This window comes from Sinocyclocheilus grahami, unplaced genomic scaffold, assembly GCF_001515645.1.
Source record: "Sinocyclocheilus grahami isolate Dianchi unplaced genomic scaffold, SAMN03320097.WGS_v1.1 scaffold130.1, whole genome shotgun sequence".
NCBI classification, from domain to species: Eukaryota; Metazoa; Chordata; class Actinopteri; order Cypriniformes; family Cyprinidae; genus Sinocyclocheilus; species Sinocyclocheilus grahami.
Window position 1 is genome coordinate 668,221 of NW_015505309.1, and position 16,690 is coordinate 684,910.

Here is a 16,690-nt window from a genome sequence, read left to right on the forward strand (position 1 = left end):
TTTTTTTTTTTTTTATAATATTTAAATATTATTTTATAATGTTTACTGTTTTTAACCAAAGTGTTACATAAGGTGTGGCTATTTTAATTCTGATGCCAGACTTTCATACATTTCACATTTCACTCACTCACTTCATTCGGTGATATAAAATTATTTATGTTGTGATAGAAGATTCAGATCATTCTTTAACTAATTATATGTCTACATTTGCTAATATTAATTTGGTCAGGAATACTAGTTAAACCCCAAAATGTTTTTTGTTTACCACAAGATGCCAAAATGTTGCTATTGTTATCACTGTAACAACCATAATGAGTTCAAAAGAGTTCATGTGACTCCTCAAGCAATGCTGTCGTCACTCCCAAAATTTTATTTGTTACTGTGTCTATAAAACTCATTTATTCTAAAGGGAAAAGCTGATGTCATAAGCTTCATAAGTCTTTAACAGATTAAACTATAGTTTTAGTATATTTCTGTAAAAGGCTTGTCGTAATATGCACTGGTTTACATTTTACATTAAGACAACGTCAATCAGTGCAGCATCAGATCTCTCATAGAGCAAATCCTTCCATGCAGGCCCTCTCTATTCCTGACACCAATGCTTAACAGCATCAAAGGTGCCACGGAATAAAGAACACATGACGGTTAAACACAACTATTTACAGTACACCAATAACTTCCCCCTATACAAAGGAGCCCCCAAACATTTCCGTCACCTTCCAATCCACATAAAACTGTTGTAAATTTACAGCTGTACTGCATTTGTCCAAAGTGAAAGAAAATAACTACTCAAGTTGCATGAAAACACAGGAAACATGGTTTTACAAGTCACAGTGAGCTGTTAGCTCTTCCTGGAAGTGCGCTACGGTCTGTTACACGCAGAATGCATCTGAGCCCACAAATAAAAGCCCCCTTCTGCTTTCAGTCTATAAACCCGTCATTTGATAAAACGACAGTTGCCCCAGTAAATGCACCTTACCTCGTTGTAGAAGAAGTGCACTGTATGGTTGTTGAGTTTCAGAGACAACGTTTTCAAAAAGGAGATATAGTAGGCCATAATTTCCTCATCAGAGAAGTCAAATTTATGTACAATGATAGAATTAACGTGATTATTGGACAGCAAATAATCTAGAAAAGGAAAATAACAACATGTTTTATGTTCAGGCCATAAACATAAAATTAAAAAACATCAAATTTGAACTTTATCCAGGGGTTTACTCACAGAGAGAAGTCTCATGACTGATGTTCTCAAAAAGGATGTTGAGCGTTTGCAGAAGCTGGACACACACATACCGTCCGGATTTCTGCCGTAGTATGTTGAGGAAAAATGCAAACATGTTCTTCTCCAAAAAGAAGCTACAGAGAGAGAGAATGATGTTTTCGGTCATTAAAAACATGGTTTTCAGTCATTCTTGAGACATGGGACAAAACAGGTCCAGCAAGGGTAAAATATTTTCAAATATTTTCAATTTTAAATGTCATGAGGGATTAATAATAGAATGTATTTAACACAATTATCACCTTCAATTTAATTTTCTCATTATTATACCAAATCTATGTTTCTTAATGTCCTCTCACTACATCTAAAACAGTGTGTCCACAGAGAAGGGTTCAAGCATTCATATGCAATAAAATGGATATAAATGTTTGTTTTTTTAAATGATGAAAAAGAGCTTGTTTTATCAAAAGCAACACTTAATATCTCCTATCAAAGCAAGGCTGTTTTTTAATGACACATGCACGTTTCATAAGATTTTAAAGTTGCGTCCCCACGTTTTGTCAACACCGTCAGACATTCAATAAAATGTAATAAAATCAGGGAATATCAGGGGTAGCTGTCACTCTAAAGGACCCCCTTGCCACAGTTCACCTCTGCAGAGTGCATCAGTGTCAGACAGGCTCTGCTACGTTTTATGGTTTTAGAATATTTTAAATCCTAATGTTAATATTTCCTGTGTCACAGCCATGATATGTCAACACCATCTTCCAATTTCTGAGGAAATTATTTGAAATATTTAGATAATTTTCTTTTCCTGAAGCAGGTTCCATTAGCATCTAGCAGCAACAGAACAAAATAAAATGGCTACTACATGAACTCCATTGGTTTTGTGAAAGAAATGCCAAATTTGTCAACACCGTCAGATGTCACCACCATAAGATTTTGTGTTCCAGTGATATATCAAAATACTTAAATGTGACTCTTGAATAAAAGCTTTATAAACAATAACATACTCACTGTTTGTTTTAATGCAGTAATTGACTGATTCAATGTATTTGATAGTTAAAATGACTACAAATCCAGGTCTTCGTCACCACCGTCAGATGTGTCAACTCCGTCAGTTCGGTCACCTCCGTCAGTTGAATATTTTGATAATATTTCTTTATGATATTTTATATTTGTTGTGGAATTATTGGTCACATGTGAAAGTGTAATCTGTCTGCTAACACGAGAATGTGTTTTGAAATGTTAAAAACATCTTGAATGCTGTTAAAGATAAAGCTGAAATTATATTACACAGTCCAAGCTAAAAAAAATCATTTTTTAAAATTTTGTTAAAAAAGAGAAAAGTTGGGAGGTTGTATCCAAGCATAGCTCAGTAGCTTAGTACATCTAAGATACATAAATGTAGTTTCATTTGTGTGAGTACAAGGTTTTATTTTTTTCAATTTTGCACCCTGTTTTGTCCCACTTTTCAAGAATGACTGTTTAGCATTTTATTGCAAATCTAACATGTGGAAACACTGTCAAAATTGAAGGTGAAACTCACTCAAAGACAGAGCTGTCATTCTGATCACCCCAGATAAGAATCTCAGTAATAGAGCGAATAGTTTCCACCAGCAGATTTCTGTTGTGATCAGTCACTGTTGTGTTCTTTGTTAGGACGTGGTACATGTACCTAAAAATTACAATAAAAAAACACTACTTAAATGACACAATACATTTCATATTATGAGCACAACGTATATATTTTAATGCTTTAATAACGTATATTAAATGCTTTCATTATTAGAAAATAATGTAAGTGACATATTTAAGGCACTAACCCAGCATTTCATCCAACCCTATGTTAACTAAGGCGGTGTGAGTAACATTAATGTTTACATTTCTAAAACTGACTAATGGCGACTTTCCACATTAATGACAAACACCGACTGAATTTAAAAACGCTTTAACTGCACGAGCTGAGCTGGCTAACGTTAGCGAATTAGCTGCAAAAAGTCTGTAAAGGCTTACTTCAAATGGTCCAAAGAATGAATGTTTTTGGACTTCCCCTGTCCTCCGACCCAGCTCCTTGAACGGCCGAACATTTTTCGGGTGTTCTATTTCGCAATATGTATGTTCTTAACACAATTTGCTAGGCGAATTGACCCATATCCGCTGCAGTGAAGGCCTAGAATATTCACATGAAAACATACCTGTCGTCCTATCGCTCATGACAGCCCAAACCTCAGCTTTAAGTCATTATGGGATATGTAGTTTATTACGGAAGTTGTTATAGTGAGTTCGCACCAAGTCACCCCACCATTACGGACTCAATTTCCCAGAGTTCCGTGCGAATGCAACGGGTTTCGGTGAAGTCATGAGAAAGCGCCGTTTGTTTTTGTTCTTCACGCGTTATAAAGCTCCGCCGAGCCTTCGGATGATTTTTATTTATGCATTTTCCGCACCGCCAGGCTTTTAAGAGCGACACGGGATAGTCCTAAAGAGCAGCGCGTAGCCTTGGAACATTCAAACATGCAATTCTTCACTAACTTGTTTGCTGTATAGTGGAACCATACTTTCGTATGTTTCAACGGCTTGCAGGGGAAATAACGTTACTGCTGAAAAGGGAGTTGCATCGCTTCGTGTTTAGAGTCAAATGGATAGATTCACACTTCCAAACTGACCTGTTTGATATAAAGGGTGGTAACTTAAATGTTTTTAATTCGCTCAGTCTGCTCAATGAGACTGAAACATATGTTTTGGAGTCTATGACACACTCAATTTACTCTCGGTTAGATTCAGTGGAATCGCTAATCAACGAGCTTCCATATATGTTTTATCTCGGCCTGTTTTTTGTTAATGTCTTAATTCTCTACTATGCCTTCTTAATGGAATATATAGTCCTTAATGTAGGAATAGTATTCTTGCCAGAGGATATGGACCAGGCACTGGTGGATTTGGGTGTACTTTCTGACCCAGCCTCAATTCCATATGGCACAGACGCTGAGCTGGATGTTTTTGAGGGTTATCTGGAATAAACAAACCATGATTGACACTTCCAGCCGAAGCCTTTGTGGGGAAGATGCCATTTGGCTGGTTCATTTGGTTACTGGAGAACCATTGTCAAAGCGAACTACATATGATATCTGCAGACATAAAAGAATGCTGCAAAAGTGGTCAACCTATAAAAAAGTGACTTGCATGAATAAAGTAAGTAGTTTTTAAATGATGATTCATACTCCAAGAATATATGTGCATTGAGTATTGTGTCTCCACAGGACTTCCAGGTTCAGAGGACTGACCTGCAAGCAAGCCATCGTGCCACATGGAATATTTACCTGGAACATACAAGCCGAACTGCCTTTGTGGTTTTCGATGGAACAGCCAGCCAGTGTCTCTTCAGAGATCAAATTCAGGCACTAACCACTACTTTGTGGAAAAAATATTACATTAGCCTATTTATTTTTAGTTTGGCATTCAGTACTCATGCAGGATTCTGTGTCAGCCCTGCAAGGGATTGTTATTACTCTATAGGCAGAACCCTTATACGTGGTCAGCCTCGGCATGTTGTCGTTCCCTTTAATATTATTTAAATGAGCAATATGTCATGAGACAAACCGGTGTTCTAAGTTTTTCCTGAAAGTCTCTCTTAGGAACCGCATATTTGTGACAGCCTGAGAAAGAAATATTTGTCTGAGGTTCACTTTGTGTTGTCATATTTGACTTTCAAAAATCTGGTGCATTATTTTAGAAACTTTGTGTGTAACATCTGACTTCTCTGGTCTAAATGAGATCCTATGAAATAACAATTGTTTGCTAAAAAGATAAAGGTCATCGACCAAGATCTAGTTTAAAACACATGTCAGTTTCAGAAATGTGCTGTTTATAATTGTTAGTTTCATATGGTTTTGAAAAACATATATGCCATTTTTAAGAAAGGTTTCAGTTTAGTGACTCATGTGGTGTGTTCATCAATTAAAAAGTAATGCACATATTACATATTCTAGCTTATTTAAGCATATATATGTACAGTAATTATTTTATGAATATCATTGTGGGGGATTATACATACAGTGCCCTCCACTAATATTGGCATCCTTGGTAAATATGAGCAAAGGCAGCTGTGAAAATAAATCTGCATTGTTTTTCTTTTTGATCTTTAAAAAAATTCACAGAATTCTAACCTTTCATTGAAGTAAAACAAAGGAAAGTAGGGGGAAACACACATTATGAAATAAATGTTTTTTTTCCAATGCATGTTTGGCCACAATTATTGGCACCCCTAGAAATTCTTATGAGTAAAATATCTCTGAAGTATTTTCCCATTCATATTTACATTTTTTTTAGAACACCAGGCATGACTGAGGAACACAAAGGTCAAATTCCCTTAATCATCTATCACAAGGAGTAAAACCGAAGAATATAGTTCTGATGTGCAGAACAAGATTGTTGAGCTGCACAAAATAGAAAGTGGCTATAAGTAAATAACTAAAGCATTGAAAATCCCCATTTCCACCATCATGGTTATAATTAAGAAGTTCCAATCAACTAAAGATGTTACAAATCTACATGGAAACGGATATGTGCCTATATCTTCCTAATGCACATTGAGGAGGAGAGTTTGAGTAGCCAAAGACTCTCCAAGGATCACAGCTGGAGAATTGCAGAGATTAGTTGAGCCTTGGGGTCAGAAAGCCTACAATATAATATATATAGAATATAAGAACATGCTTATCATAGAAGAGCTGAGAGGTGTATTCAAGTCATTGTATGTAATGTATGCATTTGATTTTATTGACATATTTATTCAGCCGCTGAAAACCGTAACTGAACAGATAATGCAGCAGTATTAACTAATGTTTAAGTCAAATTACGAATTATAGAAGCAGCTAAACGTTGATGTATCTGACATCTGAAACCCACAATCAGCAAAGCAGACTCATAGAACTTGTGTTTATTGTTAAATACCGTATAAAAATTACATCTAGTGCTGAGGAAGAGAATATTCACAAAAGTGTCAGAAAGTGCAAGTCAGTCATATCAGTCACATATTTTAAAGCAGTTTAGTGTCTTTGTTGACAAATGTTGATGAACTATTGAATTTTATGGGGAAATATGATTTTATATATATATACTAACTGTATATATAAAAAACTGTAACAGCATCCAATATGTGGCCATTTTTAAAGGGGTCATATGATGCGATTTCAAGTTTTCCTTTCTCTTTGGAGTGTTACAAGCTGATTGTGAATAGATAAGATCCCTAAAGTTGCAAAGACGAAAGTCTCAAACTCAAAGAGATATTCTTCATAAAAGTTAAGACTGATCCACGCCCTCCTAAAATGCCCTCCTTAAATGCCCTCCTTAAACACACTCCCACATGTCTACGTCACGATGTGGGAAGATTTGCATAACGCCGCCCAAATGTTCATGCAAAGAAAGAAGGCGTAACTTTATTGTTGCTGCCGCCGCCATGTTGTGAAGATGCTGTGTGTTTTGTTGTGAAAGCGAAAATGCTGTTTGGCCTTCCAAAAGAGGACACGACTAGAAATCAGTGGTTAAGTTGTATTTACAACACTGTTCCAGAACACTTCAACCCAAATATTCAGATGTGTGCAGCACATTTTATGGAGGACTGTGTCCTGAACCTGGAAGAGTAGCGTACAATGCCGGCTGTTCTGACTCACAGTCTGTAAATACGTTTTCATATTTAAAGGATTTGCCACTGATGATTCAAACGCGATGAAGAGTAGTGCGTTTCTCCGATCACAAATGCAGACATTTGTTTTATGTTTACGTGGCTCGATGCAACACAACACATAAAAAGACAGCATAAGTCATTATAATCCATAATTATGTCCCCACTAAATGCAATAAATGCCTCGTTTATAATGGGTTTTATTGGTTTTGTCTCGTCGCTCCGGGACACGGCATCACAATATGGTGAGGGGCGTAACATTTCCATCACACGGAAGTGTATTGAGGTATTCGGCCAATTACAACACACTGGATAGCTGGCCAATCACAGCACACGTTGAGCTTTGAGAGACGATGAGTTTTGTAAAAATCGACGCGTTTCAGAAAGGCGAGGCATAGAGGAGAAACAATAATGTACAGTATGTGGGAACTAATGTGTTTTTTTAACCTTAAACCGCATAAACACATTTAATTACACCAAATACAAAAAATAATGTTCTTTTTAGCAACATCATATGACCCCTTTAAATGTCAAAATGCGTTAAAGTGATCTTATCCGTGGCTCTTGAAGACGGAGGTGTTCAAAAACTCCATATGGAATGCAGTCATTCCACAGCCTAATGAGGAAGAAGGAAAACAAGAACATTTGCATATCAGGAAAAGTTGTCAATGCATAATCTAATAATAATCATCACTTCTTTCTGTCCACCTGACTGTATTGGCAAACAGTAGATTTGCGAGATCTCTTATTTTCTGTGTTTAAACTAGCTCAAATGTTGTTCTCAGTCTTGAAATGCTAGTATCTGATACCTAATTACAAGAAAAAGTTATCCAAGTAAAAGCTAATGTGCTTGCCTCGGACCACTACATTACGTGAAGTCCAAAAGGATGGTAAATGCTTTTTTTTTTTAAATATTAGATACTCACTCCAGAGACTTCATTCCTGTGCAGTTTTTCAGAGCAGCACTGAGCTTTGTAGCTCCAATGTCTGTGAACTTGTTGAACTTAACACTGAAAGTAAATTACAAGAAATGCATAGATATAATATATTTCTTGCATTTAAAAAACAAAACAAAAAAGCAATCATTAAAAGAGAATTGAACAGAAACTTTGTCAAACGTTTGTCAAAATGACTAAGATACTAAAATTAAATGAAATAAATTTCCTTGTTATATAAATCTTTAAAGATTTAACATGATTTGAATAAATACTTACTCCAAGTCCTGCAGGAAGTTCATGTCTGGTAAAACCAAGGCCAGATTTTCAGCTCCACTGTCAGAAATTACATTTCCATAGAGGCTAGAAGTGAGGAAATTGGAAAAAAGTCTTATATAAACACTTCCAAAAATCACATTTGACTTAGTGATGGTAAATATTTTTCAGAGGGTGTCTGTACCTGAGGCTCTGTAGAGAAGGGACTGATGGCAAAGCTTTAGCCAGTTTCTCCACTCCAGCATCTCCAATGAGGTTTTGAGACAGACTGTATGGTGAGAACATTGGACAGTTCAGTTGTGACACAGTTGTTTCTTTACAAGTTGAAATTACTTTGGACAACACAGTTTTCCAGAGACTAATAAGCACCCATGTGTGATATTTAAGTGGATAAATGTTTCAAAACTTACTTTAGCAATTTCAGACATTCCAAAAAATGTAAAACGCCAGCAAGCTTCTCAGCGCCAGAGTCTCCTATTTGGTTTTTCTCAAGGCTGAAAGACAAACAAAGAATCAAGAACATTTTTAAATCTTAAAACACTAAAGGACATGTTTTACACCCCCCCCCCCCCCCCCCCCCCCCACAACCCAATACATTACATCTTTTTTTGAAGCTCAAAAGCTTCAGTTTCCCTTCACTGTAATTGCATGGGAATAAAAAAAAAGTCTTAAATTATCCAATTTTTGTATTTCAAAGATGTTAGGGTGATTAAATGATGACAGAATTTTCATTTTTAGGTGAACTATTCATTGAGCAATGCATTTTGACAACTTCTCACCAGAATGATTTGATACATTTGAGTCCCACAAGCTCTTTGAGGCCACAGATGGGAATACATGTATCTTGCAGGTTAATGGAGAAGGTCCGCTTCAATGCGCTGGCTTGTTGAAGGAGATGGCATATAACATACACGTCCGTCTTAAATTATCCAATTTTTGTATTTCAAAGATGTTAGGGTGATTAAATGATGACAGAATTTTAATTTTTAGGTGAACTATTCATTGATCAATGCATTTTGACAACTTCTCACCAGAATGATTTGATACATTTGAGTCCCACAAGCTCTTTGAGGCCACAGATGGGAATACATGTATCTTGCAGGTTAATGGAGAAGGTCCGCTTCAATGCGCTGGCTTGTTGAAGGAGATGGCATATAACATACACGTCCAATGGGCAAAGCTGCGTCCCATAGAATGACAGATTGTCAGGCAGGTTCTTCAACAGCAGTTTGGCAAATTTGGCACTGCTGGTCTCGTAAACACAATGAAGGTTTCAGTAACCGCAGTTAGTGTTGAAGCAGCCATGTCAGGGAGACGTTGGCAGTGCTATGCATTTGAAAAGTAGATGCATTTAGGAATCTTTAAGATCATTTACAACAGAACAGCAATGCATTTTATGGACGACCGATTCGTGAACCTAGGAGAGGAGGGATGTCTGTTTTTTGCTATGATAATCTGGCGCTTCTGAATCAGCTACTGTTTTGTTATTAGTTTAAGTATTTGCTATTGACTGTTCAAATGCAGAGTTTTGCGCATCGTGTGTGTGTGTGTGTGTGAGAGAGAGAGAGAGACAGGGTCACATCACAGTGGAGTCAGCTGTCTTAACCGTGGCTTATGTACTGCAAACACATACCAGCTTCATCACTGTGTCTGTCACGCGACTCTGTTCCCCTTTCGGGCTTGAACTGATGGTAAAACTAATGACATTATTTACTGTCTTTACATTTATTTTGAAAGATGAAGCTCGCGATTATGATAAGGGGCGTTACATTTCCGACGAGTGCTTGCGGTGTTCGGCCAATCACAATGCACTGGGTCAGCTGGCCAATCAGATCAGACTGCGCTTGTCGGAAGGAGGGACTTTGTAGAAAACTAAGCGTTTGAGAGAGGCGGGGCATAGAGGACCTACAATAATGTACAGTATTTGAAAAATAATGTGTTTTTTGAACATTAAAGCATGTCAACATATTCTGTTACACCAAATACACAAAATAATGATCTTTAAAAAAGCATCATATGACCCCTTTAAATTGGTTTCTTACCTGGTGCTTCTGGGCGGATTTTCCTTTCGGTTTTTGGAGGTGTGGAATCATAGTTTTTTTGTGGGTTTCCTTCTGTAATTTGCAAAACAAACAAGCAGTCATTCTGTGACTATTCATTTGTGTTCAGAATTGTTAGTATATGCACAGAACTACGATAAAAATGTAATATGATAACACTTGGTATCTTGTAAAATGCCAAAGTTTCTCTGTTTACAAGGAATATTAATTTTCCTCAAAAAATCAAGCTTGGAGTAAAGCAATCCCAGATTGAATCTGTACTCATGGAAGACAAATCATCCTCTCTACAATTCTATAAGAGTAACTGATATACCAGTCATTTGGTCGATTATTAGGCCAACAGTCCTTTTGAGATCATGCTCATTTAACTGATAAAGTGTTAACTCTCTTATGTCATGTCCGAAATAAATAGACACCTACAGTCAATAGATCATTCACAATTTGTTTAAAACAACTGGTAACACTTTAGTCACCTTATGTGGCTGTCATATTAAGATCAAATAACTGAATCTGAAGGTCAAGGTCATTTTTAAGGTCATTTATGTGGAAGGCATAGGGCCAAGAAATGTTCGTCCAATCAAAATTCCAGGTATTATAGTACTTTTAAAGTGTTCTCACCGGTGACACATGATGTAGCCCAGTGGTTCCCAATTCCAGTCGTCGCGCCCCCCCCCCGCTCTGCATATTTTGCATGTCTCGCTTAGTTAACACACCCGATTCAGATAACCAGCTCGTTAGAAGTGAGCTACGTGCATCTACTGTGTTCCGATCTATATGATCCCTACACCGTGTTTTTTGTTCCCTACTCCCTGAGCAGGGGAAATCCATCAAAGTTTACTTCCCTTTGAACATTCATTCATTTGGATTTGTGCTGCGCAGCGTCTTCACACACAGACGAAACTTACTAGAGAAGTGTGAAATGTGACATAATATACCTCTGTAAATAAATACTATTTAAATTTACGTCTCGCACACTTTAATGCCCTTTGTAATGAACATATACGCTCGCTTCGAACTGAAATCATGGCAGAATATCCGGTGATGTCTACTACGCAGGGCACTTACGGTCGAATAGAACAAACGCACGTGATAAGAGATACATATGAAATGGGCGCGAGGACTGGAATTGGGAATCGCTGATGTAGCCTATTGTAATGTTGTCTCTGGTATTCTGTGAGCGTATATGCATTAAGGGGGTGTGGCTTTGGGCGGCGATTCCAGGGAGGGTGGGACATTCACTTTCAGTGCTATCAAGCTAAAGTTAGCATTTTCCAAGATCTCCTACTGCACCTTTAAGAAAATTATCACCCACCCAACTTTTGATGTCATTTACACAAGCTAGTAAATCAGATAAGGACTTTGACCCAGGTTTTATTGGGATGCATACAGTAATTGGGTGTCAGCTGCATAAATGTGATATGGAACCTTGTGAGATTCATAAATGTAGCAGAGAAGGAGCATGTATGAGACAAATAAAATCGGGACCAAAATGGAGCCCTGAGGCACCCCCACACGTAACATAAGCAGGCAATTAATAAAACTGACCTATCTCTACAGAGAAACTCCTCTTAGTAAAACAGGACACAAACCTCTCTAAGGCTGAATCACAGATACCAACCTCGGTTTTTAAACTGTTTAAAAGAATGCAGTGATCCACTCTATTAAATGCTGCACATAAGTCTACAATACCAAAATTGCATAATTTCCAGGATCCACAAATAGTAAAAAGTAATTTACTACTCTTAACAGGGCTGATTCAGTGCTATGCTTAGCTCTTAAAAGAATCCAGTGTATTATTCCCAATTAAGTAGGGGGATAACTGATTTAAAACAGCCTTCTCTAATACTTTTGATAAAAAATTATATATATATCAATCAACATTATATTGACCTGCTCTCTTTCTAGATGACCATATTGGCCATTTAAAAACCCATTTTGAACAACCTCTACTCTAAATGTGTTCAAAGCTAAATAATAAGTCTTGCACAATCCTGTTTGGATGTGTGTAAGCCTTTGGAATAATGATTAAATGGTGATATTTCCTTTTCTGTTTCATAAGTAATACATTTATGGAATAATTTGCCCGAAAAGTGTAAATCTATGGAGCCCTTTAAGGGACATGCTGATGCTTAAAAAAATAAAAAATAATAAAAGAGAGAGAGATGGGAGGAAAAATTATATTTCAATGCTTTTGCATTGTTCGCTCGCAAAACTTTTGCATTTCCCCTGAAAAACGTTGCATTTGCTTGCAAAACTTTCGTGATAGAAATAATATGAGGTGGGAGGAAAAACTATATTTCAGTGCTTTTGTGAGCGAACGCAAAGCTTCTAGGGGGAACACAATAGTTTTGCAAGAAAACGCAAATGTTTTGCAAACAAACTCAAAAGCATTGAAATATGAATAGAATTTATTCCAAATACAATTTCTCCCATCTCGTACTTATGTCTCCTTAGGGGCTCTGTGCAAATCTGCCATTATCTTTACTACTCTGTCTAATGATGCTAGTGCTGCAGAAATGACATACTTTAACAATGGAGACACTGAAAATAAAAAAAGGTTTTTAAACAGATTCTAAAGTTTGTAGACCTTGTATCCTTAATACATATCTACACTTTGATAAAAACCTAGCACAGACACATATTTGCTGTCATCAAACCCTGAGCTCACCTTTTGTAGGGGAGAGTGTGTCTACAGATACTGGTGGCAAACCCTGGCATGCACTGTCTGAAGATGAGCCAACTGGAAGTACGGAACCAGTGAGCTCTGGCGGGGCAACTGTGCCATCGGCTGGAAGAGGAAGATTTCAGTTAACACACACTACAATATTGCTAATCCTAAAATGCATAATTACTCATGTGACCATCTTCTTTTTAACTTACCAGGTGAAAGAGGAATTATCTGAGTGCCTGGACTCACACATTGCGGCGACACTGCAGATACTGAATGTGAAATTAGAGATACAGTGCACAACATTAAAATAACATGCAGGCATGCAGGCACATGCAGCTGTTTAATGATGCTTTTACAGTGGACTCACCAATCACGTATGTAGGCCCTGTTGGAACCACAGTGCCAATTAGAGGCGCTGTATAAGGGCCGATGGTCTGGATGAATTGTAGTGGTGAACCTCCTGAGAAATTCAAAGACTCATAGTCAGAGGTCAAAGCCAAGGCCTACAGTAGTTTCTTGAAATGCAAATACTGTATGAAAACAGCCACTCACCACTAGAGGGCAGAAGAGGGGGGCTCAAGGGAATGCGCAATACATGCTGGAATGGGTTTGAACTCAGAAGAAAGCTACTCTCAGGGGTAATGTTGGGCGGCCTTCCGTTTGAGGGACTTTTAGGCCACGCTGTTGCTGCAATACAGACATTAGGTTTTCTGTTTTACTTGTGTTTTATTAGACTGACTTAGTCTCAGTCATCACAAATATATTTCCTTCCTTTTTTTAATAAGTAGACAGTTCAAACAACATTTTTTTTTTAGAAATGAATTACTTACAAACAGAAGGAAATATATATATATATATTGTTTAAAACTACTTTTTGGGAGTCAAATAATCCACCAAGGCACTTCTGGTTCCCACCACTAAACCACCTACAATAATTTAGTCAATGTTACATTGTGATGTTTGAATTACCTTTTTTGTTGCGTTTGGATCTGCGGGTTTTGTGTGAAGTTGCATCAACTATTGACAGATAGAAAACACACCTCTTACATACTGAATTCAATGCAGATCTTTTATTAGAGAACATTTAAGAGAAAATAGTATTACCTTTTCGCTTTCTGCTTTGCACTTCATCTGGGAAAGAAGCAGCTTCTGGTATTGGCGTGCAGGTTGTGTCTGTGTCGACTGCTGTTAGCAAAGCAGATGTGAAAGACTTACTATATTTAATTCACTTTATTTGTGAAAAAACAGTGTGACATGCAAATGCACTGATTCCCCTTTAACTTCAAACATGTTAATGTCATATGTGATTCAAGAACTGATTCTATTCCAATTATATTATTTTAAAGAGTCTTACCTGAAAAGTTATCAAAGAATTTGGGATCTGCCAAGACAAAAGGACATGATTTACAGCCTTCATGACATTTAGATGATATTGTTATGCAAAAAATACGGCAATGAGTGAAACTGACCGAAATCTTCTTCAAAAAACTCAAGTGAGTCGAGATATTCTGAGATGACATTGTCTGTGAAAATAGTAACAAAAGGTAAATCTCTCATTTGAAAACTCAAATGCCAAACGCAGTGCTACATTTGTTTACCACGTTAAAACAAGTACTGCGCATCTATTAGGCTACTCACCAGGTAAAAGTTCAGACATTGGGTCTGGGACAATATCTTGCGATTCAGCATCTGTTGTAACACAGTGACACATTATATTGCATTATTTTTATTCAAGACATAAATATGCCACAGGGAAATCTTGTAGTAGGCTATTAATAACCGCTTAATGCGTGGACGCGCACAGTGCTGTGGAGCGCGAGCCCTTTCTGAGAAAAAATAAACCAACTCGAGAAGAAAAGCCTGTTACTGATATAAAAACATTTGTCTGAATATTCAAATGATAGTTTTAGTTTTGCACCATCTACGTAAAATAAGTTTTATGACGCATAACAAATATAAAACGGTCTAATAAATTGAAATATCTTTGTAAATTACCTGTTTCAATGAGATATTCCATGTTTACTGAAGATTATTAATCCATTACATTAAAGTTGTGAAGCAAAAATAAGCTTTTTACTGTAATAAGCGCTCGACGTGTCCTCAGATTACACAGGCTCAGGCATTGTCTGGCAAACACCAAAACTGGCTACACCTTCACTGCGTGCTTTTACTTTCAGTATTGATGGGAGCTGGTTTGCTCGGTAAATACCAAACTCAACCAGACTAGGTCGTTTAGCAAATCTGTTCTCTCACGAAGGACATATTCTGCGTCCTGTTGACAATTTAGAATTTTCTGAGATGATGGAGATAATGAAATGACACAGTCCGTATTTGCAAATATAGGCTATTTTTACAATTCTTTTTTTAGGATGATCTTTTTTTCTTTATTTTTGAGGTCGTGTCTGTTCCAGCTCTAGTCTTATTCAAATGTGGCCGGCTAATATAAAGTATTTTAAAGCTAAAACATTTGAAAGTATAAAAATACTTTAAAAGAGAATACATGTACTTTTACAGCAAACTGTTGTAAAGAAAAATGTTTTAAGAAATAAAAAATGTTCATGTTTACTGAATTGTCACATAATGTGATTATGTTAAGTCATCATGTGGCCTTCCATTTTATCAACCGTTTTTTTTAATCAACAGTTAATATGAGTACATTTTACAGTAACAAACATGCTCAATCAGGTTGATATATTGATGTATTATAATATATTATATAATTTAAAAGTGAGGAACTCTGTTGTGTTTTTTTAAGAAACTGAAACAAAGCAATTCATGTTGACCCAATTTTATTTATCTTCTAAGCTTGGCACAGGAGTGCACTACCCAGGAGTGGCAGGTATTTTCCATTGTCTGTTGTGTCCAATTTTTTAAGTTTTTTTTAACAGACTGGTTTTATATAATACACCGGTTATGCTTTTGTAAAGTCAATTATTATTTGACTTTCCAAAACGAACCAGCCAAAAAGAAAACAACCATCTGCAAATCCTAAACCAAGTCATTTACAGTGAAATGTGAGAGGACAAAAGGAGGAACTCAAGGATTTTTATGGATTATTATGGACTGGTATTTTGGCCAAAAGTGACGGTTTAAAGTAAAAATTTAATTGAAAAGTTCATTGATGGACTGGAGATGTGTGGATTACTTGTGGATTATTGTTTATTATCAGCTGTTTGGACTCTCATTCTGATGGCACCCATTCACTGTAGATGATCCATTGGTGAGCAAATGATGTAATTATTGACAAATGATGTAATTTCTTCCCATGAAGAAACAAACTCATCTACAGTGGGTATAGAAAAGAATCACCCCTCTTTAAAATGATCACATTTTGTTGTTTTGCAGCGTGAAATGAAAATGGAAACGGAAGATGGAAGATTAAAGTTTTTGTTTTATCCAGCTGTATTTACTCACTGCAACTTATAACATCCAAGTGAAAGATATAATACCAACATGTCAGGAAAAAACAAACAGAATCACCGAGTTGGAAAAAGGATCACCACCTTGTGTCAGTATTTTGTTGAAACACCTTTTTACTTTAAAGGGGTGGTTCACTGTTTTTTTTTTCTAGGCTTGATTGTGTTTATGGGGTGCAGTCTAACACGTGTTAATGCTTCGTTTAAAAAAAACAAACAAACATTTATTTTCCACATAATTTACCTTTATTCCACACAGCTCTGTCCCTTCTCTGAGAAACGCACTGAAAATGTCCTGCTTTTTTGAAGCCACACCCTCAGAAATAGGCGATGGGCTCTGATTGGTTAGCTAGCCCAGTGTGCTGTGATTGGCTAAACCGCCTCTAGTGCGTCTAACCGTCCCGCCCCTCACCTCAGCGGCATGTGCTCC

The 16,690-nt window shown here is 36.8% G+C and overlaps 3 protein-coding genes across 7 annotated transcripts in view; 1 reads left to right on the top strand and 2 right to left on the bottom strand.

The window, feature by feature from the left end:
* Positions 1-3,442, bottom strand: part of clec16a (C-type lectin domain containing 16A) — a 66,867-nt gene extending 63,425 nt beyond the window's left edge. For all 5 annotated transcript variants that reach the window (XM_016279412.1, XM_016279410.1, XM_016279411.1 and 2 more), the window contains exons 1-4: positions 3,236-3,442; positions 2,769-2,897; positions 1,223-1,356; positions 980-1,128 (exon numbers count right to left, since the gene is read on the bottom strand). In XM_016279412.1, the coding sequence (XP_016134898.1) occupies positions 980-1,128; positions 1,223-1,356; positions 2,769-2,897; positions 3,236-3,309 (486 nt within the window). In that variant the 5' untranslated portion in view covers positions 3,310-3,442. The remainder of the gene's footprint in view (positions 1-979; positions 1,129-1,222; positions 1,357-2,768; positions 2,898-3,235) is intronic.
* A 97-nt stretch (positions 3,443-3,539) lies between these two features.
* On the top strand, positions 3,540-5,268 carry LOC107590611 (dexamethasone-induced protein homolog). Its single transcript, XM_016279472.1, has 2 exons — positions 3,540-4,414; positions 4,483-5,268. Exon 1 carries the CDS (start codon positions 3,787-3,789, stop codon positions 4,240-4,242), a length of 456 nt encoding a protein of 151 aa, XP_016134958.1. The 5' UTR covers positions 3,540-3,786; the 3' UTR covers positions 4,243-4,414; positions 4,483-5,268.
* A 2,108-nt stretch (positions 5,269-7,376) lies between these two features.
* On the bottom strand, positions 7,377-15,098 carry LOC107590598 (uncharacterized). The gene is made up of 17 exons (XM_016279458.1): positions 14,840-15,098; positions 14,483-14,533; positions 14,314-14,367; positions 14,199-14,225; positions 13,949-14,029; positions 13,814-13,861; positions 13,397-13,531; positions 13,212-13,304; positions 13,054-13,113; positions 12,842-12,961; positions 10,156-10,227; positions 9,145-9,247; positions 8,524-8,607; positions 8,298-8,381; positions 8,117-8,200; positions 7,829-7,912; positions 7,377-7,518 (listed from the first exon to the last, which is right to left on the bottom strand). Exons 1-17 carry the CDS (start codon positions 14,859-14,861, stop codon positions 7,443-7,445), a joined length of 1,278 nt encoding a protein of 425 aa, XP_016134944.1. The 5' UTR covers positions 14,862-15,098; the 3' UTR covers positions 7,377-7,442.
* Positions 15,099-16,690: the final 1,592 nt, after the last annotated feature.